Below are 24190 nucleotides of genomic sequence, written 5' to 3'. Positions count from 1 at the left end.
ACATGGGGGGGCAAACCTCCAGCTGTTTCAAAACTACAACTCCCAGCATGTACTGACAGACCGTGCATGCTGGGAGTTGTACTTTTGCAACAGCTGGAGGCACACTGGTTGGAAAACCTTCAGTTTGGAAAATACTGAGTTAGGTAACAGAACCTAACTGAAGGTTTTCCAACCAGTGTGCCTCCAGCTGTTGCAAAACTTCAACTCCCAGCATGTACTGATCGCCGAAAGGCATGCTGGGAGATGTAGTTATGCAACAGCTGGAGGGATCGCAACTACAACTCCCAGCATGCAGAGACAGGTGTTTGCTGTTTAGGTTTGCTGGGAGTTGCAGTTTTGCAACATCTGGAGAGCTATAGTTTAGAGACCACTGCACAGTGGTCTCCAAACTGTGGACCTCCAGATGTTGCAAAACTACAACTCCCAGCATGCCCAGACAGCAAACTGCTGTCTGGGCATGCTGGGAGTTGTGCAAGATGTGGAGGTGCACAGTATAGAGATCACTTTGCAGTGGTCTCAAACTGTAGACCTCCAGCTGTTGCAAAACTGCAACTCCCAGCAAGCCTAAACAGCTCTCTGGGCATGCTGGGAGTTGTAGTTTTGCAACATCTGGAGGGTTAAAGTTTAGAGACCACTACAGTGGTCACAGACTGTAGCACTCCAGATGTTGCTAAGTAACTCACCGGCTTCCGTTGGATCCAGGGAGCTGCGTCGCGGTCCTCTTCTTCCGCCGATCGTCGCCCGCTGCCGTCGCTGATGGGTAAGTGGATCTTCGGTGCCGGTCCCTGTCGGTTTCCCCGTCCTTCCCCGCCTATTGTGGGAGGGCAGAACGGGGAAACCGAAAGTAAACCCCTCCGCCCCCGATCTGCTATTGGTGGTCGCGTCTAGACCACCAATAGCAGAGATAGGAGGGGTGGCACCCCTGCCACCTAACTCCTATCGCTGTAGGGGGGATCGTGGGTGTCTAGGACACCCGCGATCCCCCTTCTATTCCGGGTCACCATAGACCCGTATGACCCGGAATCGGCACAAATCGCAAGTGTGTATTCACTTGCGATTTGCGCCGATCGCCGACATGGGGGGGGTCTAATGACCCCCCTGGGCATTTGCGCGGGGTGCCTGCTGATAGATATCTAGATACCTAGAATATGCTGTTCAGTTTTGGTTGCCTGTTCATAAGAGGGACACTGCGGAGCTGGAAAGGGTGCAGAGACGTGCTACTAAACTAATATGGGGCATGGAAAATTTTTGATACGAGGAACGATTAAAGGAGTTACAATTGTTTAGTCTTGAGAAGAGACGTTTAAGGGGGGATATGATAAATGTATATAAGTATATAAATGGCCCATACATAAAATATGGAGAAAAACTGTTCCAGGTTAAACCCCCCAAAGAATGAGGGGGCACTCCCTCCGTCTGGAGAAGAAAAGGTTTAGTCTAAGGGGGCGACACGCCTTCTTTACCATAAGAACTGTGAATTTATGGAACAGTCTACCTCAGGAACTGGTCACAGCAGGAACAATTAATAGCTTTAAAACAGGGTTAGATACATTCCTGGAACAAAATAACATTAATGCTTATGCAGAATTATAAAACAACATCCCTTCCCTTTACACCCTTCCCTTCAATTCCCTGGTTGAACTTGATGGACGTATGTCTTTTTCCAACCATACTAACTATGTAATAACGTCAGCAGAGAGCACTGTGCTCGTGACTTCATCAGAGAGCATTCCAAAAAGAAAATAATTTCCTCTGTAGTATTCAGCAGCTAATAAGTACAGGAAGGATTAAGATTTTTTTAATAGAAGTGATTTACAAATCTGTTTAACTTTCCGGAGCCAGTTGATTTAAAAGAAAAAAAGGTTTTCACCGGAGTACCCCTTTAAAGGGTTATTGCCATTAGAAAAATCCTTTTGAAAGGTTGCCCACACATGTAAGAAGTTTTGATCCACTCCCGAGACCCCCTGCGATTGCAAGTTCTTAGCTGGGGAAGCGAGTGGCAGCATGCGCCCCTCTTCCCAACAGTAAGGTAAATCTGACCTTTTCTCTGTATAAGTCTGAGCAGCCTTGTATAGCAAAAAAGTTGGATTTGCCGGCTGGAGAGTGAACACTGCCGCTCGCTTTCCCAGCTAATAAAAAGCAATCGCAGCTGGTGTCAGGAAGGAGACCCGGTGTGATCAAGATCTCTGACATGTCTGGGCAATGCGTCACATTTTTTTCTAATGACAGTAATGCTTTAAAAGGTCTAATACAGCCCTAATAGATGTGATCATCTGTCAAGAAGCTGATGACTGGGATATACTGGGCAATCATTTGGAATGAACATTGTTCACCAGATCCTCGTCCCATTTAAAAAGGGCCTTACCTCCAGCCTCCCCAACTCTGTTAAATAAGAACTTACTGCTAGTGTATTCTTGTTACAAGATATCATGATCATTGCTTTCCTTGGCTCGCTCCCACAGTGACTGTCGTATTTTTCTCCGTTTTTATAAATAAGGAGGATCCAATCCGCTAGAGAATAAAAGAAAAAAAATATAACATATTTAACCTGCTTTTGCCATCAGTTTATGACTTCTATAAACATACAGTTATCATTAAAGGGGTATTCCCACCTCATTACTTTTGGCTTTCTCCGCTCCTCCGGCCTGTTTGGAGCAGCTGGAGATGGTCAAGAAAGCAAAAACAGTGGGGAAGTTACGCAATTTGCATTAAAAGGGGTATTCCAGGAAAAAAACATATATATTTTTTTTAATATCAACTGGCTCCAGAAAGTTAAAAGATTTGTAAATTACTTCTATTATAAAAAATCTTAAATCCTTCTAATAATTATCAGCTGCTGAAGTTGAGTTGGTCTTTCCTGTCTGGCAACAGTGCTCTCTGCTGACATCTCTGCTTGTCTCGGGAACTACACAGAGTAGAAGAGGTTTGCTATGGGGACTTGCTTCTACTCTGGACAGTTCAGAGAGCACTTAGAAAACAACAACTCAACTTCAGAAGTCCTGAAAGGATTAAGATTTTTTAATAGAAGTAATTTACTAATCTGTTTAACTTTCTAGAGCCAGTTGATCTAAAAAAAAAAAAAAAAAAAAAATAAATAAAAAAAAAGGAGATTTTTTAACACTTACCATAAAATCTCTTTCTCGATGGATCAATTGGGGGACACAGACCGTGGGTGTATCTTGCTGTCTCTAGGAGGTTTGACACTATGGTAATAAAAAAAGTCTGCTCCTCCCAGCAGGATATACCAGCCTTCAGGCTCTGAGCTAGTCAGTTTAAGTTCCAGAGCAATAGGAGGAGACTAGAGATTAGCGAACTTACAGTAAATTCGATTCGTCACAAACTTCTCGGCTCGGCAGTTGATGACTTATCCTGCGTAAATTAGTTCAGCCTTCAGGTGCTCCGGTGGGCTGGAAAAGGTGGATACATTCCTAGGAAAGAGTCTCCTAGGACTGTATCCACCTTTTCCAGCCCACCGGAGCACCTGGACTAATTTACGCAGGAAAAGTCATCAACTGCCGAGCCGAGAAGTTTGTGACGAATCGAATTTACTGTAAATTCGCTCATCTCTAGAGGAGACCAGTAGGTCAAGGAAAAAACCCCCAAAAAACTGTCCGAGAACCAGAAGAAGAAACATAACTGAACACACCCTTGGACAGAGAACCAAAGGAAAAAACCCAAAAAGGGCGGGAGCTGTGTCCCCCAATGGATCCTTCGAGAAAGAGATTTTACGGTAAGTGTTAAAAAATCTCCTTTTCTCTATCGGCTCCATTGGGGGACACAGACCGTGGGACGTACCAAAGCCTTCCCTTGGGTGGGCAGATAGTCAGGCAAACAGCCGATCCACTGCCGGCTGCAACACTTTACGGCCCAGACTAGCATCAGCCGATGTGAAAGTATGAACTCGGTAAAAAGAAAGTGTGCAAAGAAGACCGGGTAGCCGCCTTGCCATCTGCGAGGCCGAGGCTCTATTCTGGGGAGCCCAGGATGTCCCAACAGAACGAGTGGAAGGAGCCACAACCCTGAAAGGAGGAATCTTCCCCTTACAGCGAAGGCTTCCGAAATGGCGGACCGAATCCACCGAAAAATAGTGGCCTTGGAAGCAGGTAGTCCCTTGCGAAGACCTTCTTCAGCTTGAGTAGTAAGCGCTCCTTAGGATGAGAAGGAACCGGAAAAAAGGGATGAGAGGACAATGTCCTCATTGAGATGAAAGGCCGAGACTACCTTAGGTAAAAAGGAAAGGAGCTGGACGGAAAACAACCTTGTCCTGGTGGGTCACCAGAAACAAAGAATGTCAGGAAAGAGCTGCCAATCCAGACACCCTCTGGATGGAGGTGATAGCCACAAGAAACGCCACTTTCCAAGAAAGGAGGCGGAGAGACATCTCTCTAAGGGGCTCAAAGGGTGCACCCTGGAGGGCACTCAGAACCAAAGTCAAGTCCCAAGAGGGAGAAGGTGACCGTTCAGGGGGAACAGCGTGCGCCACTCCTTGCAGGAAGGTCCAGACATGAGGATTAGAAGCCAAGGGCCGCTGGAAAAGAACAGTCAGGGCTAAAACCTGACCTTTAAGGGAACTGAGGGACAACCCCAGTTCAATCCCAGACTGCAAAACGGAGAGAAGACGGGGAACCGCGAAGAAGATCTGAGCTGCACACCAACGAAACTAAGACCGCCAAGTACGGTGGAAAATTCTTGCGGAGGACCCTGAGCGAGTAGATCTGGGCGGAGCGGAAGGCACAGAGTAGCGTCGTCCAGGAGCTGGACTACGTCGGCGTACTACGAACTTCGGGGCCAATCTGGAGCTACCAGAATGGCGGAGACGTCCTCTGCCTTGAGCTTCCCCAGCACTCCGGAAAGGAGAGGAAGAGGGGGAAACAGATAAGGTAGGGCGAACCCCGCCCAGGGAATCACTAGGGCGTCCACGGCCAAAGCCTGAGGGTCCCTGGACTTGGACACAAACTGAAGAATTTTCCGAACGTGCCGGAACGCGAAGAGGTCCACGTCCGGAATGCCCCAGAGGCCGCAGCGCTGCGTGAGGACCTCCGGATGAAGAGACCACTCGCCGGGGGCGGGTGAGGACCGACTGAGGAAGACCGCTTCCCCGTTGAGCACTCCCAGAATGTGAAAAGCCGAAATGGCCGGAACCTTGTTCTCCGCCCAGGTGAGAATCTTTGTCACCTCGGCCATGGCTGCCGAGCTGCGAGTGCCGCCCGGTCGATTTATGTACGCCATGCCGTGGCGTAGTCCGTCTGAACGCGGACAGGACGGGACTGAAGACGGGACTCCCAATGAAGAAAACAAAGAAGAATCACCCGTAAGTCCAATATGTTTATCGGAGGAAGGGTCTCCGAACACACCGCCCCAGCCCGACAGGCTGGCATCTGTTGTAACAACCTGCCAGTGAAGGGGAAGAAAGGACCACCCTTGGAGAAAAAAGGGGAGCGAAGCCACCAGAGCAGAGACTGACGGACCCTGAGGGGGAGAACAATCTGACGATCGAGGGACAGAGGAGACCTGCTCCATCGAAAGAGAATAGCCAGTTTAAGTGGGGGGGGGGCGGAAAAACTGGGCAAATGGTACAGCCTCCATAGATGCCACCATCCGACCCAGGACTTCCATACAAGTGTGGATGGAGACTGATACCTGGGTCCGAAGGAAGCGGACCCTCGCCCGTAGCGCCAGACGTTTGTCCAGCGGAAGACAAATTCGGGCAGAGGCCGTGTCGAATCGACGTCCCCGAAAGGTTAGAGACTGGGTAGGACGGAGGACTGACTTGTCCCGGTTGACCATCCACCCGAAGCGAGTCAGAGTGTGGAGAGTGACGTGCAGAGTCTCCAGAGTCTGGGCTCTGGTTGGAGCCTTGAGGAGGTCGTCCAGATAGGGTATCCCCGAGATACCCCTCGACCGTAACAAGCTCATCACTGGTGCAAGGATCTTTGTAGAGACCCGAGGAGCCGTGGCTATACCATAGGGGAGGGCTACAAATTGAAAAATGCCCCTCCGGAACCGCAAAGCAGAGGTACCGATGATGGCCCGAAAATATTGGCACATGGAGGTAGACATCTGTGATGTCCACCGATGAAGGAACTCCCCTTGTTCCAGGGATGCAACCACCAAGCGGAGAGATCCCATTCGGAAGTGGCGGATGAGAAGGAGATGGTGGAGACGCTTGAGGTCTAGAATTGGCCGCACAGAACCGTCCTTCTTGGGGACCACTAAAAGATTTGAATAGAAAACCCCGAAAACGTACCCCACGAAATTGCTTCGCCAGAGGAGGTGACCGGGGGGCCCGGAATCGAAAAAAAGCGATCTCTCGGAAGGGAGGCAAATTCGATCCGGTAACCGTTGGACACCACGTCCCCTGACCAAAGGGTCCTGAACGTGAGAGGTCTAGATGTCTTGGAAAAACCAAGAGACGACCTCCCATCCGAAAAGAAACCGCGGGTGGGGGCCTCACTTCATGCAGAATTGGGTTTTGCGGTTGCCCGATTTGGGCGCAAAACGGCCAGAGCAGTTGGAAACAGTGACGCTCACGTCTATCTGAAGACTCAATGGAAGAGACAGACGAGGCACCCCCAGCATGCTTAGCGTGAAGTACGAGGAGACGGAGAGCGGGCCCTCTCCGAGGTCCTGCGCAGGGAAGACCCCTTCAGGGCGGACACCATTACCCGGGGGGGGCCTCAGCCACCGAACGGGAGACTTGGGTCAAGTCAGCCCTATACTGGGTCAGGGAAGAAACCTAGGGTGGTGGAGCAGCTGAACCCACCGGGACCGAAGGGGCATCAGGGGGCACCAGGGGAGCAGTGGAGCGGGCAGGGCAAGTGGGTTTGGCAGAGCCAGGCATTTTGGTACTACAGTGATTACAGGCACTTTGATACTACAGTGATTATAGACCAAAAAGTCTATGCATCCTGGCAGCTGCGGAGAGGAGAACAGCTCCATGCAGCTAGAGTGAGAAAGTGACGGCCAATGGTAGACGGGGGCGTACTCGCAGCAGAGGCACTAACTAGTTGACCCTCCCTCTGACTGAAACTCGCACCCACGGCGCTGATTGGAGGCTGATGCGCGCCTCAGAAGAGCTCCGACAGCCCTGTGGGCGGAGCTAAAACCAGGTCGAGAGGGAGCTATAATGGCGCCCGCTCCTTGTCCCGAGCGCACATGTAATTCGCATATGCGCTCTGGGGAACAGAGCGGGCGGTTAAGATGCCGGCAGAGACTGCCGGAGAAAACTAAAGTAAGCCGGCGCTGAGAGCGCCCGGCTCGCACCAGCGCCACGGCTGTAATAAGGCGCATATAAGGCGCTGGCGGCGAAACTGAAAGCAAGCCGGCCCGTACTGGCGCCGCGGCTGTAAGCCGCAAATAAGGCGCTGTTCACCGTAACACACTACACACACACAGAGCCAACATAACATACATGCCCCCTCAGAGTGCCACTGCTCACAGTGCTAAACAGAACATACATGCCCCCTCAGAGTGCCACTGCTCCCCCAGAATAAAGTTCATTCCCAGTAAGCCAGCCCAACCATAAAAGGTGGGCCAAAAACAGGGGGTCTCCAGCAGTTGCAAGTTCGGTCCCTGGACATGTCTTACCTGAGGAGAAAGAGGGAAAGTACTTCCCTCAGTCAGAACAACTTACCTAATGAAGTCTTCAGTGAAGTCTTCAGTCAGCTTTAGTTACCTGCATCACGTCTGGCTGCTATGCGCGAGCGAGGCGAGCAGGATATAAATAGGGGGACCCGGACCCATGAGGTACCACCCTGGCGCTGACCGTTGGCGAGGGGGGGGGGCTAACAGCGCATATACGCAATGTCTGTGCCCCCTTACTCGCAATGGGGAAACAGTGAACCGCAGTTCCTGAGTTCCCACCTGAAAACATGAAAGAAAAGGGGAATAAAAAACTAACACGTCCCTATACTAGGAAAACAAAAAACAGAAGACCGGGTCTGGAGCAAACCAGACCCGTCCACCTCCTTCAGACACTAAGCTTAAATTGACTAGCTCAGAGCCTGAAGGCGGGTGTATCCTGCTGGGAGGAGCGGATTTTTTTTATTACCATAGCGTCACACCTCCTAGAGACAGCAAGATACACCCACGATCTGTGTCCCCCAATGGAGCAGATAGAGAGAAAAAGTTTTTTCCTGGATAACCCATTTAACTAACTGATTTTAATTGGACTAGCGCAAAGATAACTTCGGGAATTACACAAACCGTGTGTCTTGCAGAGCTATGTCTTTTGTGTAACTCCTAATGAAGTCAATGGGATTTAAGCAATTTGCGTTACTTCCCCACCTCAGCTGCTTTCAGTTTCCCCAACCACCTCTGGCTGCTGCAAACAGGCCGGAGGAGCAGAGAAATCTGTAGATAACAAGTTGGGACCACCCCTTTAAAAGAGGACAACCCTTAACATAACTGCATCCTTTATATTATTCCCAGCGCATCTTTAAATCCTTCTCTACTCACAGCCAGAACAACCTGCAGCCCATATTTCCAGTCTAACCAAGGACTGCCAACATGTACTTGCCACCTCCTCTTCTAGCAGAAAGCTACATATAAGTATCCAGCAGCTGTACGTAGCTTTCAGCAGGTAGCACATGCTACTGCTATGCTTCTTTGCTGCTTTAGGGTCTATTCACACGTACAGTATTCTGCGCAGATTTGATGCACAGGATTTCAAGTTGTGTTCAGTCAGTTTGCATTGAAATCTGCAGCAGAAAATCCTGCGCATCAAATCTGCACAGAATACTGTACGTGTGAATAGACCTTTAGGGTGTGTTCAGAAGGCGCAATGTCCGTGTGGAATTCTGCTGCATTATTCTTCTGCAGTCCCATTAATTTTGATGTTTCTGCTACAGAAATCCTGATTGAGGTGTCCATAGAAAGACTAAAACTTGTCTATTCTTTCTGCAGATTCCACTCAAAAACGCATTGCCGTCTATGAGACAGCGCACTTATGAGCGGTCCTAGCGCTGGATGGATTATTCAAATGTGCGGTTTGGGCCGTTTAAGCAGCCTTAAAAGGCTTATGCTAGGACAATGATAGCATCCTGCTTTGTGTATTTGGCACCAGGTAAAAGCATGCAGACACTGAATACTCAAAACCTGTAAGTACAGACATCACCAGGAAGCGCTTGTCAGCAGGGATCATACAGTTGCAGGAAAAAAAGATGCCCTCAGATTGGTGTTCACCCCAAAGTCCAGACTTGGAATGACACGGATGAAGTGTTTCAAGGGTGATGCTCACTTCTTCATCAGATCCAGGTACTGGACCTGAGGAAGAGGGTAGCATTACCCTCGAAATGAGTTGTCTGTGTGATAATAAATTGTTTTATAATAAATTGCCCCTGGAATGGTTAATTCCACGACTGAAACCATCTGAGGGCATCTTTTTTTCCTTTAACTGTACTGTCTCCACACTGTCCCGGACCAGGGCCATGGTTTGACGTTGGCTCCTGCACTCACTGGTCAAAGCCACCCAGATAGGCTCTTCATGGTGTTGTGTCCCAAGCACAACACCCCTAGGTGGGCATACTACTGTTTTTGCTCACAAACCTTACACCATTAACATAACGGCACTAAGTGCGCCCTTTGTTTTCCTTTTTTTTCCCCTGCTTCTCATATGTACCTTTCAGCGGGGATGGGGCAGAATTAGACAGGGGAGTACTGCTTATTTTTTAGGTCAGTCCAAGTCCTTTAACCCCTTAAGGACTCAGCCCATTTTGGCCTTAAGGACTCAGACAATTTAATTTTTACGTTTTCATTTTTTCCTCCTCGCCTTCTAAAAATCATAACTCTTTTATATTTTCATCCACAGACTAGTATGAGGGCTTGTTTTTTGCGCGACCAGTTGTCCTTTGTAATGACATCACTCATTATATCATAAAATGTATGGCGCAACCAAAAAACACTATTTTTGTGGGGAAATTAAAACGAAAAACGCAATTTTGCTAATTTTGGAAGGTTTTGTTTTCACGCCGTACAATTTATGGTAAAAATGACGTGTGTTCTTTATTCTGAGGGTCAATACGATTAAAATGATACCCATTATTATATATTTTTATATTATTGTTGCGCTTAAAAAAAATCACAAACTTTTTAACCAAATTAGTACGTTTATAATCCCTTTATTTTGATGACCTCTAACTTTTTTATTTTTCCGTATAAGTGGCGGTATGGGGGCTCATTTTTTGCGCTATGATCTGTACTTTTTTTTGATACCACATTTGGATATAAAAAACTTTTAATACATTTTTTTTTTAATAAAATGTATTAAAAAAGTAGGAATTTTGGACTTTTTTTTTTTCGTTCACGCCGTTCACCGTACGGGATCATTAACATTTTATTTTAATAGTTCGGACATTTACGCACGCGGCAATGCCAAATATGTCTATAAAAAATGTTTTTTACGCTTTTTGGGGGTAAAATAGGAAAAAACGGACGTTTTACTTTTTTATTGGGGGAGGGGATTTTTCACTTTTTTTTTACTTTAACTTTTACATTTTTTTTACACTTGAATAGTCCCCATAGGGGACTATTCATAGCAATACCATGATTGCTAATACTGATCTGTTCTATGTATAGGACATAGAACAGATCAGTATTATCGGTCATCTCCTGCTCTGGTCTGCTCGATCACAGACCAGAGCAGGAGACGCCGGGAGCCGGACGGAGGAAGATGAGGGGAGCTCCGTCCGGCGTTCTGAATGATCGGATCCCCGCAGCAGCGCTGCGGGCGATCCGATCGTTCATTTAAATCGCGAACTGCCGCAGATGCCGGGATCTGTATTGATCCCGGCACCTGAGGGGTTAATGGCGGACGCCCGCGAGATCGCGGGCGTCGGCCATTGCCAGCGGGTCCCTGGCTGCGATCAGCAGCCGGGATCAGCCGCGCATGACACGGGCATCGCTCCGATGCCCGCGGTTATGCACAGGACGTAAATGTACGTCCTGGTGCGTTAAGTACCACCTCACCAGGACGTACATTTACGTCCTGCGTCCTTAAGGGGTTAAAAAAAAAATAAAAAAAAATGTCAGCACTGCAGTGACACAGCAAGTCTTACTTCCATTGATGATGTGCGTTTCATCGATGCGGCCGATCACAGTGGTTTTTGAGGCTTTCGTGTCGTTTTGCACCAGTCCTTCATTTGTGCTTGTGCTGCTATTGAAGACGTGTCCACAAACTACAAATGTATAGGTATAGGAGTCTTTGCCATCGTTGTATGTGGTTTCAAACCTAAAAGTGGTAGCAAAAACAGGATGGTCATAAACAGTAGTGGCAGAGCTGCCCTAGCATCAAAGCTGTGCTTAGAGGAACTGAGTGAGGGTGAAGTGGATGTAACAAGCCTGATGTACAGCAGAGCTTTTACACATGGTTTGATGGAGCCATGGAGCAGTGTTTCCCAACCAGGGGCCTCCTACTGTTGCAAAACTACAACTCCCAGCATGCCCGGACAGCCTCTACCATTCGGATCAGTTTGTTCCACACGCTGAGCAGCGGAGTACCCCTTTAAGATTCAAAGACAGGCTATGAAAGACAAGCAATTCCAAATAGCTGCAAGCTCTTCACTCTCTGGTTTACTGGAGGAGACAGATTCTATACAAGTCTATGGAGCCTGACCTCTGCACTGACACAGGGAGAGCAGTGGCACATGGAGTGAAGCATGAAGCACTCCTGGCTTTATCTAGTGATCAGTGGGGGGCTTAACAACCAGACCCCAACAAATCAAAACTTTTGACATGTGACACAGACATAAGCTATTGTTAAGGTAACAGTAACTATTTAACCCCTAAATATAAAACTAAAAATTGGGTGCAGCTCACAGCTAAACCAATCCGAGGTTATTCTGGATATCACTAATATCCTATGATGGTAAAAATAGATTTAAAAAAAAATCCAAACCTCAAGGACATCACCAGATCACCAATGAAACTTGTGCATGATGATCAATCAAATATAAAAATAAGTGATGGAACCGTGCTTCCAATACATAGGATATTTATTAAATTGACACGTGACACTACCGGAGCATCTGGCGCTATAGTATATGGTAGTGACCAATATAGCGCCAGTTGCTCCAGACTATTTAATCTTTGATAAGAGGCAATATTAGAATATTCAATTATTGACTGTTAATCCTATAATATTTATTGCATTGTGCAGACGAAGGAGAACTGTGTACCTATTCCGCCTATGACTATTATGTCGGAGTAAGGGATGCCGGATCATGCAACCCTTAGTGTAAGATTCTTGTAATTGATGCCGGACTATGCAATTTCTAGTGCATGCCTAATATTATATGGTATTTTTGTATAATCTATTAATGCATATTGGTAGTAACAGCTGAGATATATTTATTTTATATTATACTGTATCTTTTCACAAAGGTCCTGTGCTAGGATATTATTTTATCAATAGTGTCTCTTGTAAAAACAAGTACCCAGTGTTGCCCGGTTTTTCCTTCCTAATCCTTGTTGAGGAGGAAAATCAACAAAGGAGGAAGCTTTTGACTTCATATCCCATCCTCATATATTGTTGTCATATCCCAACCCCATATCCAATCCTCATAGCCTGTCATTTCCATACATTTCCCATAGACTTGTATGGGACTTTAAACAAAAACCCTCACAAATGGTGGTGAGTAAGGGTTAAATTACCTATCCTAGGTTTGTTGTTGACATATAAGTAACATGTGTGCCAAGTTTCATGTTAATATCTTTAGCCGTTTTGACGTGATGCTAGAACATACACAGTTTCATATACTGTATATAGATTGTCCATCATGCACCAGTTTCATTAGTGATCTGTTGACGTTTTTTTGAGGTTTGGATTTGTTCATGATTTTTAAACTATTTAACCCCTACCTGACATTTGACACACATAAAAAGGCTGTGCAAAACTGAGCCCGCTCCATATACGGCAGGTGCTGGCTGTGTATTACAGCCGACACCCACCGGCAGGAGCCGGGATCAGACATAATCCTGAACCTGGCCCTTTAACCCTCTCGATGCCACCTTCAATAATGACATGCCATCTAGAAGGTCCCACCTCTCCCACACCAAAGGACACAAATGTGGGTGGTTAAGATGGAACTTGAGCACCTACTGATGGTCGCCAGATTTGCCATCTTAGTGCACCAAGCCAAAGGGTAACCTTATGGAAAGATTTCAATACGCTACAATACAGTAATGCTGCAGTGTATTGTGAATCTAACCACACAATCACTAAAAAGGTAAAACCCTAAGAAGTATAAATAAAAAAAAAAAAAAAAAGATAAATAAATAAAAGTTTGGCACTGAACACTGGCACATATATCCTCCCCTGCTCAGTGTTGCTTTTATTCTCATGACTGTGTGTTACCTCTTGTGCTTCAATGGTGCCAGTCTACTGAGGAGGGCTTGTTCAGTGGAAGATGTCTTGTCACCGCTCAATTTACAGTCTTCAATTACGTCAGCCACGACTGACACTGCAGCTAGACAGACGCACAGCAACCGGGCATACATTCTGCAACATCGGAAAGAAGAAGAATGTTTAATACAAAAGTATAACGCGACCATATTAAATATATTTTTATATATATACACATACACAGACACACACACACACACACACTTCAGTCAAAAAGATCTTCTGATAGGTCACGTGAGAAGATCACATTCGTCAAGATCATCAGATTCCAAATTGTGGCCCTTTGGATGTTGAAAAACTACAACTCCTAGTTGGCTGTCCGGGCATGCTGGGAGTTGTAGTTTCACAACATCTCAAGTGCCGAAGTTTGGAAACCACTGGTGAAAATCTTTCAATTTAGAAAATCAATAGTAATCCACAGAGGATTTAGACCCCTTTGGTATGGCTTCCATAGCTTCATTTCCATACATCAGACTTTATTGATCAGTCATGAATAGTCAGGGAGGCATGGCCAGGGGTTTGCATTGCCTGGGACCACCACATCTCTCTTCCTTCATCGATGTGTGGAAAACAAACAGGTCTGTGGCGCATGCACCGCCGTTCAGTATTATGGCACTCATTTCCTGCCTCTAGTGTCAGGACTTTTCTTGGCGATGGACCAGTGCGACTCTATGAAGAATACAATAGCCGCCAATGCAGAGTAGTCCCAACACTAGAGGCAAGAAGCGAGCGCCATAATGCTGAATGACGGCGCATGCGCGGCAGACCTGAGTGTCAAAAACACAACGGGATGGAATGACATAGGGAGAAACTGTTCACGACTGCTGAATAAAGTTTTTTTTAGTTATTTTTTTTAAAGATAAAGCCAAAAGGTATGGCTGCATTATACATGCAAACAGCCTTTCCTCAAATGTGCGCAGTTACATCTGTCCATTTCTGTTTACTAGTCTTTATTGAGAATTTTCAAAGACATTAAGGCCCAGATTTATCAAACTGTGTGAGAGAAAGAAAAAAAAAAAAAGGGTCATTTTCCCACAGCAACCAATCACAGCTCAGCTAACAAGTTGAGGTAAAAGCTGAGCTGTGATTGGTTGTTGTGGGAAAATCACAATTTTTTCCCAGGGCTGTGGAGTCGGAGTCGAACGAAATTTTGGGTACCTAGAGTCGGAGTCGGCAAACAATGCACTGACTCCTACTAAATTTAGATTGGAATAAAAAAAAAAAAAAAGCAAGTTTAAATGTCCCAATTCACAAAAAGTTATAATTAATGACTTCTCTACTTTAAGAATAAAGACCAATGCATGCAGTGCCTCACGTAACCGCAAAATGAACACGTTAAGTGACTGTGAAGAAGCTTTTCATGTGCTTCACTATATGGCACCCAACGCACAACTAGGAGCGGCAATACTTATACTTTCCATAGTGTTGTGTTCTGCTGTTACAGGGAACCCATGGGTAACCTAGCCTCTCACTGATAAGGGGTTAAGTAAATATGTTTTTTGCAGGACTAGAGACACTTGTATAAGTGAAGGGAATGGAGGGTCAATAGCTCAAAACTGAAGCTGTAAACCATTGGAAAAACTGCTGCCATTCAGCTAAGGCTATAAAAACTTGTAAACTCGATTGTTATCTTAAATGGGTACTCCGCACCTAGACATCTTATCCCCTATCCAAAGGATAGGGGATAAGATGTCAGATCGCCGGGGTCCCGCTGCTGGGGACCCCTGGGATTGCCGCTGCGGCACCGCGCTATCATTACTGCACACAGCGAGTTCGCTCTGTGCGTAATGATGGGCGATACAGGGGTTGGAGCACCGTTACGTCATGGCTCTGCCCCTCGTGATGTCACAGCCAGCCCCCTCAATACAAGTCTATGGGAGGGGGCGTGCCGGTCTTCACGCCCCCTGCCATAGACTTGCATTAAGGGGGTGGGCCGTGATGTCACGAGGGGCGGAGCTATGATATTACGCTGCTCCGTCCACTGTATCGCTCTGTATCAGTCCCCCGAACTCGCTCTGTGTAGTAATGAAAGTACGGTGCCACAGCGGCGATCCCGGGGGTCGCCAGCAGCGGGACCCCGGGGATAAGATGTCTAGGGGCGGAGTACCCCTTTAAACATGACTATGGGATTCTACTAGGGAAATCATGTTTTATAATAAATGCCCCTTCCTGGATCCTCCCACTGCCCTATCTTCAGCAGCAGATCAGCACACAAACTGTAGACTTCCCAGTTGGCTTCCCAGCCTGTAGTCCTGTGGTAATGACATGTATGTTAATACAGAGGAGTCGGAAGTACAGAAAACTCCGGAGTCCGAACATTTATCTACCGACTCCACAGCCCTGTTTTTTCCTCTCTCACAGTTTAAAAAATCTGGGCCTAAATGTATGATCTTAGTGGAAATACGCTTCTGAACACATTTAGGGGGAGATTTATCAAAACCTGTGTGAAGGAAAAGTTTCCCAGTAGCCCATAGCAACCAATCAGATCACTTCTTTCATTTTTAACAAGGCCTCTGCAAAATGAAAGCAGCAATCTGATTGGTTGCTATGGGGAACTCAGCAACTTTTCCTCTGCACAGATTTTGATAAATCTCCCTCATAGAGTGAAGCAACATGCTCCATAGTTGCGACGTACAAGGTTTATTAATAATGAACAAGAATTTAAATAATGTAGAAAAGAAAATCAAAATAAACAACAACATATACATATAATATACAACATAGCAGGCATGTGTGCAAAAATTGTCCAATAAAGCCTGTGGGGACAAGTGGAACCAGAAGACGAACATAGGGGGAGATTAATCAAAACCTGCGCAGAGGAAAAGTTGACTAGTTGCCCATAGCAACTAGATCGCTTCTTTCATTTTTAAAAAGGCCTCTGAAAAATGAAAAAAGTGGTTCGATTGGTTGCTATGGGCAACTGGTCAACTTTTCCTCTGCACAGGTTCTGATACATCACATCTCATCCATCCATCTATAACAGTGATGAAAATAGGAAGTGGTGTACATGTCACAGTCTTTGAAGCATTTAGTAATACCTTTACATACATGAGCATAGATAAATATTGGATAAATATGGTACAGGTTATATACGTGCATTTCATGTGACAATGGCGCTTTAATAAAAAATTACTTCCAGTAAAGTTTTACAGACCCCGGAGCCATAAACCCGTGTACAGACCATGCAGACGGACCCCCCAGATCACAGCTTCCTCTCTTAGGTAATGAGATTATGAGGAAATACAAGTAAGAAATAGAAGAGTCACCGTTTCCACTTTCCGGGTTTATATGAATAAGAGCACATGACATTCACCCAGCGCCGGATCCTGTGCAGCGTGCAAACTGCTCTAACCGGTTCTATAAATAAGAAAGTATGCAAACACTTGGCACATGGGTACACACAGGAGGGGGGCAGTCACCTACTTGATGTCTACCAAGAATCTGTTGCTTTTATGTGAAGTCTGTAGATAAGGCCGAGCGATCACAGCTCATTAAAAAGCCAAAAAATACCCCCAGTCTACTGTGTCACCAAATCCCTGACCATTATAGGAAACGCAGGACAGCAACTTCTATCTAAAGCCCCCCCCCCCATACACATTAGGGAAGAGTCAGCTGAACCCTTCATATTAGGGAAGAGTCAGCTGAACCCTGAACCCTTCATATTAGGGAAGAATCAGCTGAACCCTTCATATTAGGGAAGAGTCATCTGAACCCTGAACCCTTCATATTAGGGAAGAATCAGCTGAACCCTTCATATTAGGGAAGAGTCAGCTGAACCCTGAACCCTTCATATTAGGGAAGAGTCAGATGAACCCTGAACCCTTCATATTAGGGAAGAGTCAGCTGAACCCTTCATATTAGGGAAGAGTCAGCTGAACCCTGAACCCTTCATATTAGGGAAGAGTCAGCTGAACCCTGAACCCTTCATATTAGGGAAGAGTCAGATGAACCCTGAACCCTTCATATTAGGGAAGAGTCAGCTGAACCCTTCATATTAGGGAAGAGTCAGCTGAACCCTGAACCCTTCATATTAGGGAAGAGTCAGCTGAACCCTGAACCCTTCATATTAGGGAAGAGTCAGCTGAACCCTGAACCCTTCATATTAGGGAAGAGTCAGCTGAACCCTGAACCCTTCATATTAGGGAAGAGTCAGCTGAACCCTGAACCCTTCATATTAGGGAAGAGTCAGCTGAACCCTGAACCCTTCATATTAGGGAAGAGTCAGCTGAACCCTGAACCCTTCATATTAGGGAAGAGTCAGCTGAACCCTGAACCCTTCATATTAGGGAAGAGTCAGCTGAACCCTGAACCCTTCATATTAGGGAAGAGTCAGATGAACCCTGAACCCTTGATATTAGGGAAGAGTCAGATGAACCCTGAACCCTTCATATTAGGGAAGAGTCAGCTGAACCCTGAACCCTTCATATTAGGGAAGAGTCAGCTGAACCCTGAACCCTTCATATTAGGGAAGAGTCAGATGAACCCTGAACCCTTCATATTAGGGAAGAGTCAGCTGAACCCTGAACCCTTCATATTAGGGAAGAGTCAGCTGAACCCTGAACCCTTCATATTAGGGAAGAGTCAGCTGAACCCTGAACCCTTCATATTAGGGAAGAGTCAGATGAACCCTGAACCCTTCATATTAGGGAAGAGTCAGCTGAACCCTTCATATTAGGGAAGAGTCAGCTGAACCCTGAACCCTTCATATTAGGGAAGAGTCAGCTGAACCCTGAACCCTTCATATTAGGGAAGAGTCAGCTGAACCCTGAACCCTTCATATTAGGGAAGAGTCAGCTGAACCCTGAACCCTTCATATTAGGGAAGAGTCAGCTGAACCCTGAACCCTTCATATTAGGGAAGAGTCAGATGAACCCTGAACCCTTGATATTAGGGAAGAGTCAGCTGAACCCTGAACCCTTCATATTAGGGAAGAGTCAGCTGAACCCTGAACCCTTCATATTAGGGAAGAGTCAGATGAACCCTGAACCCTTCATATTAGGGAAGAGTCAGATGAACCCTGAACCCTTCATATTAGGGAAGAGTCAGCTGAACCCTGAACCCTTCATATTAGGGAAGAGTCAGCTGAACCCTGAACCCTGAACCCTTCATATTAGGGAAGAGTCAGCTGAACCCTGAACCCTTCATATTAGGGAAGAGTCAGATGAACCCTGAACCCTTCATATTAGGGAAGAGTCAGCTGAACCCTGAACCCTTCATATTAGGGAAGAGTCAGATGAACCCTGAACCCTTCATATTAGGGAAGAGTCAGCTGAACCCTGAACCCTTCATATTAGGGAAGAGTCAGATGAACCCTGAACCATACACATTAGGGAATAGTCATCTGAACCCTGAACCCTTCATATTAGGGAAGAGTCCGCTGAACCCTGAACCCTTCATATTAGGGAAGAGTCGGATGAACCCTGAACCCTTCATATTAGGGAAGAGTCAGCTGAACCCTGAACCCTTCATATTAGGGAAGAGTCCGCTGAACCCTGAACCCTTCATATTAGGGAAGAGTCGGATGAACCCTGAACCCTTCATATTAGGGAAGAGTCAGCTGAACCCTGAACCCTTCATATTAGGGAAGAGTCAGCTGAACCCTGAACCATACACATTAGGGAATAGTCATCTGAACCCTTCATATTAGGGAAGAGTCAGATGAACCCTTCATATTAGGGAAGAGTCAGCTGAACCCTTCATATTAGGGAAGAGTCAGCTGAACCATACACATTAGGGAATAGTCAGCTGTCTAATGTTTATAGGGGGGTCTCCCATCAGGTAAGTTGCCTTTCCAATGCTTGATCCTTGTGATCTCACAGATAAGCCGCTGCCAGAGGTGTCTATGTCTATGAGTCTTGATGCAGGAATGAGATAAGAGGTGTCTGTGGGTCTTGATTCAGGAATGAGATAAGCGGTGTCTGTGGGTCTTGATGCAGGAATGAGACAGGTGGTGTTTGGGGGGGGGGGGTCTTAATGTGTAAATAAGCGTGTGTCAATGGGTTCTGATATGAGGGTCAGAAGTGGTTCCTATGGGTCATTATTAGAGATGAGCGAATTTACAGTAAATTTGATTTGTCACGAACTTCTCGACTCGGCAGTTGATGACTTTTCCTGCATAAATTAGTTCAGCTTTCAGGTGCTCCGGTGGGCTGGAAAAGGTGGATACAGTCCTAGGAAAGGGTCTCCTAGGAATGTATCCACCTTTTCCAGCCAACGGGAGCACCTGAAAGCTGAACTAATTTATGCAGGATAAGTCATCAACTGCCGAGCCGAGAAGTTTGTGACAAATCGAATTTACTGTAAATTCGCTCATCTCTAGTGATTATGTTAGAATGAGAAAAGTGGCGCCTACAGGTTGTGATGAGGATCAGATAAGTGATGCTTGTAGGTCATTATGTTTAGATCAGATAAGTGGTGCCAATGAGTCTTGATGCAGGGATGACATAAGAGATGCAGCGTTTTCCAAACAGAGTGCCTCCAGCTGTTGCAAAACTACAACTCCCAGCATGCCCAGACAGCCAACGGCTGTCTGGGCATGCTGGGAGTTGTAGTTTTGCAACAGCTGGAGGTACCCTGTTTGGGACAGACTACTGTAGGGGAACCTATAGCTGCAAGAATGATATAAGTCATGTCTATAGGTCTTGACAAGAGAGATGAGCCCATCTTTTACTTTTTAGGTCTTGTGGATCTGGTACCAGATCTGGACTCTTAGCCCATGGGCTCCAGCTGGTCACACCCGGTCTTGCGGCCCCATATTACCTGTAGGGATCTTGTAGCTTCCAATGGATCTCTGCAGTTGGTATTATCTCAGGATTTGGTCCCTGGCAGGTTCTCCGGGTCTCACAAGGACGATGTCGGTCACCTCACAATATCTGCAAGACCATAACCCTGTCCTGAGCAGGAACTACACAATAACTTCTATATATCTAGCTGTATATTGTCTGCTACAATGTAACAGCCTCCATACTAATATTAATCGCCACCAGTAACAGCCTCCTCCTATGTACACACCGGAGACCACCGATCAGATCATCCCCTGCAGCCCCGGTCCCTCCACACTCACTCCCTGCCTGCCCGGGGTCACGTGACTCCTCAGTCACTTCCTCCTGTCACTTCTCCTTCTGGTCACAAGCTCGGAAACCGGAAGTGTAAGCGGAATTTGCAATGGAGGCGAGGCAGGACCAATAGTAAGCGACGCAGGAGCTAGCCAATCAGCGATTAGAAGCTTGGTTAGGCCCCGCCCATCCGAGTTGCCGTCAGTGATGTGATCGGAAACACGGGTCATGTCACGTGAGGTAGGCGGCTTGTGTATGCCGGGAATTGTAGTTTTCCCCATTTTTGCGCCAAGTTTCAATGTAATTGAAAGAAAGCCGTGTTAACCCCTTAAGGACATAGGGATTTCTTATTTTTGCATTTTCGTTTTTTCCTCCTTGCCTTCAAATAGCCATAAATCTTTCATTTTTCCACCTACACACCCTATGTTTTATTTTTTTTTAATTTTTTTTAAGCAACACCAATTATACTTAATTTCACCACAAAATCTACGGGAAAACAAAAAAATGTGGGGTGAAATTGAAAAACAAACCTGCATTTTGCTAATTGTAGGGGCTTCCGCTTTTACACTGTGGGGGCTTCTGCTTAATTTATCTTTATTCTGTAAATTCCATACGATTACAACGATGCCCAATTTATATAGGTTTTGATGTATTTACTACTCTTCTTAAAATTCGAACTTTTTTTTTTTTCAACAAAATGCGCATGCTTAAAATTGTTCTTTTCTGACCACCATAACTCCTTTTTTCCATATAAAGTGTATATGTAAGGGATTATTTTCTGCGCCATTTTTTATTAATTTATTAATTAATTTTTATTAATATCATATTTATTTTTATTAGACGTTTTGATCACTTTTTATTAAAAAAATCTTCCGGTATATTTAGAAAGATGTTCAGCGGTTTATAAATTTATAAATGTCGGATCGCGTGGGGTTCGACCAATGCGGCTAGGGGTTAAATTTGTTACCACTGGACTTCTTCTTTAAGTGACCAAAAATCAGCAATCTGGTGTTTGGTATTTTTTTTTTATGTTGACGCCATTTAACGTGCTGGCATCATAAACACTTTGGCACTCATTTTTTTTCTGATGCAGAGCGCCAAATCTCCTGCCTATGTATACAATTAAAGTGAACCAGTCAGCTACTTCATGCTGCCCAACCAACAGGTAGCATAAACCAGTAAATACAACCGGATGCCAGGGCACAAAGAATTATTCAAAAACATTGCTGTTTTTAGAGAAATCATAGTTCAAAAAAGCTGCTGGGACTCAGATAAATACTCACAAGAGGAGGTCCCCATTCCCGACATAGGGTAACGCTTCTCTCCTTATATGATCCTAGTGAAAGAAGCAGCACTGAAAAGGCCAGAAGAGCGGGAAGCAGCCATGGGGACCTCTCCTTGTGAGTAGTTACCTGATCCCTGGCATCATGCACTGGTGTAGTTAGATTTTGAGCTGCCCTAGGCCTGACTAAATACATAACCTGTAATCTAAATGTGCCTGCCCCTTCCTATCCAGACCACACCTTTTGATTGGTTTAAGTTACTGTTTAAGTTCCACCCCTTCCTCTATAGACACAACCATATCCTCTTTTGGTCCCACTTTCAAAAATGCAATTCTGCCTTGCTTCCTTGTGCTGAGCAATTAAACAAACAGAGGAGCAGACAGGGAATAAATAACAGGTGCCGCAGATTTACTGACTGCAGAGCAATAGTCTGCTGTATGCTGAAATGTTCTGGGAGGGAAACTGGCAGGGATGCTGTGGGAACATTGAAAACATTCTGGAGCATTATGAGATGTCAGCAGTAGACTCTAGGAATGTTGATATAAAAATTGGACGATACAGGGTGACAAATGTTCTGTTCTTACTAGGTCTTGCCAATCCCTTCTTTCCACCACATGCAATAGATCCGCCATAGATCACTCTATTATTGTTAATATGCGAAGTTTAAATCCATGTGGGTCAACTAAACCAACTAGAGATAAGAACAGCAATGTAAATAAAATAGCAAACATGGTATAACATTTTTCAATCCCATTTAGCAGAACATTTAAAGGGGTACTCCATCCCTAAGACATCTTATCCCCTATTCCAAGGATAGGGGATAAGATGTCTGACCACGGGGGTCCTGCCGCTGGGGACCCCCGCAATCTTGCATTCGACACCCACCTCTTTGAGCTGCACGTCGCTCTGCCAGCTCACAAACTTTCAGGTGCCGACCTAGGGGCCGGAGTATTGTGACATCACCACTCCGCCCCCCTCATTTTGATTGAATTTTTTGATCGCTCTGCCACAGACAGAGGAGCAGACAGGGAATGCATAACAGGGGCCACAGATTTACTAACTGCAGAGCAATAGTCTGCTGTATACTGAAATGTTCTGGATGGGGAACTGGCAGGGATGCTATGGTAATGTCATGCCCCCTCCCATAGACTTGCATAGCTGGGGCGGGGCGTGATGTCACATGGGGCGGAGTTGTGACGTCACAATACTCCAGCCTCTTGGTCAGCACCCGGCAGTTTGTGAGCTAGCAGCGCGGCATGCAGCTCAAAGAGGTGGGTGCCGAATGCAAGATTGCGATGGTCCCCAGTGGCGGGACCCCCGCGGTCAGACATCTTATCCCCTATCCTTTGGAAAGGGGATAAGATGTCTTAGGGCCGGAGTACCCCTTTAATATGGTCAAAAAGATATTTTTCAAATATTTGCCTGTACTGCACTCAGACTCTATTTTTGGCAAAATCTTAGACAAGAAGTGCAAGTGTGAAGTGAAACGTATAAAGACCCAGGGAAACATCCTCCCAGTGAATTTGTTGGTAAATGCACCAGTAAAAATTGAGTGTCCATCTAGTTTTTTTTTTTCCTTGCACGGGCAGAAGAGGTACGGTATGCGAATACACTAAAAAACACTGACATTCAGTTTTACTTTTGGTAAGGCTTTGTTCACTTGGCAGAAAATTTGTGGAATTTCCGCCCGGAAAACATGTTCTGGCAGCGCTTGGAAATGCGCTGTCTCTATAGATGGCAATGCATTTCCGAACAGAATCTGATTAATTGTTTCTGCGGACGCCGAGATCAGGATTTTCACAGCAGAAGCATCTGCCCTGGAAATTCCATTGTGTGTACAGTGCAGCAGAATCTCATACCCGCTCAGAAATTCTGCCGTGTGAACATAGCCTAACACTGATTTCACAATTTAAGGAGTTCTCGCCCATAAGGTGATTTTAGTATGTCCCTTCTAGATAGTAATGGACATGCTCAGAAAGTATCTAAGGTTGTCTTGGAGCTAAACGGTAATGTTGTGAGATTGCCATAATGATGTTGCTATCTTTTTGTGAAATGGCTATTTCCAGTTGGTGTTCCCTCCCTCCAACTAAAAGTCCTATCATTCTTTGTAAGTGTGAGGTTACTCTTCCCCCTCCCACACACCAGCCACCGCACCCAATTGAAGCATGACTGAGCTCTCTTCTATGTAACAGACCAGTGTTTTCTATCCAGGGTGCCTCCAGCTGTTTCAAAACTGTAATTCCCTGGAAAAAGATTTCACTCCCAGCGGTTGCTCCACCCATTGAAGCAGACAGGCTCCTTTCATCAACTGACTAGTGATATAATGTCTCAGGCTGCACTGCAACCTGGGAAAACCTGAGACAACACTCATTTTGTATTCTATTTAAAATAAACATCTGGGCAAAGATCACATAATAATTGTGAGACCACCATCAAACACAGGTACAGACACT

At 45.8% G+C, this 24190-nt stretch overlaps 1 protein-coding gene across 3 annotated transcripts in view; it reads right to left on the bottom strand.

The window, feature by feature from the left end:
* M6PR (mannose-6-phosphate receptor, cation dependent) overlaps window positions 1-20543 on the bottom strand; it is a 38950-nt gene extending 18407 nt beyond the window's left edge. The window contains exons 1-5 of one of the 3 annotated variants that reach the window (XM_056529160.1): window positions 20411-20538; window positions 20159-20271; window positions 13352-13495; window positions 11055-11227; window positions 2402-2511 (exon numbers count right to left, since the gene is read on the bottom strand). In XM_056529160.1, coding sequence (XP_056385135.1) covers window positions 2402-2511; window positions 11055-11227; window positions 13352-13494 — 426 coding nt within the window. In that variant the 5' untranslated portion in view covers window position 13495; window positions 20159-20271; window positions 20411-20538. Of the gene's footprint in view, window positions 1-2401; window positions 2512-11054; window positions 11228-13351; window positions 13496-20158; window positions 20272-20410 lie in introns of all 3 variants that reach the window. The other 2 variants (XM_056529161.1, XM_056529162.1) reach the window with 2 other exon arrangements.
* Between the last annotated feature and the right edge of the window lie 3647 nt (window positions 20544-24190).

This window comes from Hyla sarda, chromosome 7 (genome assembly GCF_029499605.1).
Source record: "Hyla sarda isolate aHylSar1 chromosome 7, aHylSar1.hap1, whole genome shotgun sequence".
Classification (NCBI taxonomy): domain Eukaryota; kingdom Metazoa; phylum Chordata; class Amphibia; order Anura; family Hylidae; genus Hyla; species Hyla sarda.
Note: the sequence above shows the minus strand (reverse complement) of the source record. Positions and strands in the feature narration are given on the sequence as shown.